Source organism: Pseudorasbora parva, chromosome 2, assembly GCF_024679245.1.
Source record: "Pseudorasbora parva isolate DD20220531a chromosome 2, ASM2467924v1, whole genome shotgun sequence".
NCBI lineage: Eukaryota > Metazoa > Chordata > Actinopteri > Cypriniformes > Gobionidae > Pseudorasbora > Pseudorasbora parva.
Window position 1 is genome coordinate 22,534,062 of NC_090173.1, and position 2,516 is coordinate 22,536,577.

Consider the following 2,516-nt stretch of genomic DNA (forward strand, 5'->3'; position numbering starts at 1 on the left):
TGTGATTTTATAAAGGGATTTTTGCGCAGGTTCTGGCGTACGCATGGTTTTAGAAATCAGATTTTTTTTGTACATACACAAAATCTAGCTTTTGTACGTACGTACACTTTTAGGATGAAATCTACGCAAAGTTTTATCCCTGGTCTGTTATTTTCATGTTCAGGTAGCGTAATGTGGACAGCCACGCCTTCGTTTTAAAAGTCTCTTTTGGTCCGTTTACATTGAAACGCAAGCCCTGAGTTTTTAAACTGAAACAATTTCTGCGGCATTTTCAAAAGTCTCTGTTTTTAAGGTTTGAAAACACTGGAGTAGTGTAGACAAGTAGTGTAGACAGGCGTAACGGTAGCAGAAGTTGTGCATTTTAAAATGAAAACTTATTAGTGTAAACAGGGCTCAGTTTCAAAACAGAACTTCTTTATTTATGTGGTTGAAGGAAAAAGTATTTTCATTACATGGAATGAACAGAGAATTCTTTGCTTTCTGAATCAATTTTATTTTTTGATATAATGGAATGACAAATGGAACAAGAATGGAATTACAGCACTTTTTTCAAAATTTCGAGTTTATTTACAAAGAGTTTGCTTCAAGAGGGCTGCCATCAATAATGTGCACAAGATAGAGATACACATCCAAAACCAATCCTTTTTGACTCTGTAAGGTCAAGTATTTGTTCAAGTCACACGGTCATGGCGTCTCTATGGCGACTAGATGCTAAGCACAATGTGCTTACTCCTCATTTAAGTTCAGATAACAGACTGCTAAACTGCTCTCATTAGCACAAATTAACACATCTTGTATACTTTTGCTACAAAAAATCACATGGGCTAAGTTATTATGCATCCACCCTTCTCCTTGAAGGGGTTTTTGTCCTCAGGAACTCCTTTTATGAGAGGATCTTCTGCGGCTTGGGTCTCCACCCATTCACAAATCTCCTTTGCGGTTTTAGAGACCTGAGGAAAGAGAGAATGTATGTCAGGTGATGCCTCTTACTTGTACCTGAAGGCATTATCAAATGATTAAATAAACAAAATGCAAGGGGATTATGCATAGAATGATTACCACACATTTCTTTGGGCTGCCAAATAAATCAGAAAGCAAAGGAACTTACAGGCTCTCTAGTGTTTTTAACTTCCTTCTGAAGTTGTTCCAGCTCCATTTTCAGGATATCCTTATCGGACATATCCCGCGCCATCTTGCCCTGAGCAAAGAAAGTTAAATGTTAAATCTGTAAACCTTTGTTTTAATTTGCATTTCAAAATACCTCAAAAGATGCCTCCTTTAAGATCACCTCCTTTAAGATCAATTTACTGTGTAACAAGAGACGCATTTTAGTTAAACAGAGTTTTAAAAAACCTAAATTATCAGGTTTTATTGTTCAGAAGTTAAGCAAGCAGAACATGTTTAACTCATGATTATGTAATACTAAACTATTAATTTAGAAAAAGATCAGTTGAGCTGTTGTAGTAAAGTGACTGATCTTTTGCTGTTTTAAACAAACTGACTGAAATTTTGTAAAATATTTTTACAAAAAATAAGCCAAGAATGAATAGAATATTTATTGTGCTTAGTGGTGTCATTGTTTGATTTTTAGAGATGTTTTAGATGTTAATTTAAAAACGACTCGCCTTCTTTCATTAAATCCTGATTAAGGTGTAAACAAATTGTATTACATTAAACAAGTGTATATTATAAAAGATAGGAATTTAATTTCTACCACAACTAAAGTAAAAAGGATGATAATATTGTCCTTTCCCAGATGAGCATGATACAAGTATTTTTAGTGTACATTTACTACGGAGAAATATGCTGACCAACATGATCAACAATAGTGATAACTTATTTATACGGCTGTGCTATTAGGGTAAAAAGATTTTCCACTGCTGCAATTCACATTGATGGCATTCAGAAGACAGCATAGCATTATATTATTTACGATTCCTCATACATACCCCATGCATATTGTCAGTCCTATTAATCATTAGAGCCTAATTATTTATAGAGATGTATCAGCTTTAGAGCATTGTTTTGTTTCACTTACCTATCGGTCAGTGGGGCAGCCGATGGAGGGATCAGGTCAGTCGCTCCACTTTAAGGGACCATGTACAGGGTTTGTGGTCTTGAGATGAACTGAGCGCTTCGGTCTGGTGCCGTCGCCTCTTCAGGATCACCTCCAGATGGTAAGAGGGGAGGGGGGGTGGAGACTGATCCCCAACAAGCACACTTCCTTCATCCAGATTTCTGATCAGCTTAAGCCATCTTGGTAATTAAGGAAGTCAAATCACCCGGAACCAGGGCAGAGCGTTTATTTGTTTGTGCATGTGGGCTGTTCTTATATGATTAATTTTAGGTAATGTCTTGTGCCATGGAAAATTGTGGATTTTGTGCAGAGGATCTGCGCATTTGATGTTTTTAAGAGCTTTAGCATGGTTAAATACATTTTAGGTCAACATGCCACTGACCTTCTCTAGACAAGTGAGTTAGTTATGGATAAAGGAGCAGGTGGCCTAGAAATGACC

At 36.6% G+C, this 2,516-nt stretch overlaps 1 protein-coding gene across 1 annotated transcript; it reads right to left on the reverse strand.

Moving 5' to 3' along the window:
- Positions 1-466: 466 nt before the first annotated feature.
- Positions 467-2,174, reverse strand: gngt2a (guanine nucleotide binding protein (G protein), gamma transducing activity polypeptide 2a). The gene is made up of 3 exons (XM_067428849.1): positions 2,039-2,174; positions 1,109-1,198; positions 467-950 (listed from the first exon to the last, which is right to left on the reverse strand). Exons 2-3 carry the CDS (start codon positions 1,190-1,192, stop codon positions 825-827), a joined length of 210 nt encoding a protein of 69 aa, XP_067284950.1. The 5' UTR covers positions 1,193-1,198; positions 2,039-2,174; the 3' UTR covers positions 467-824.
- Between the last annotated feature and the right edge of the window lie 342 nt (positions 2,175-2,516).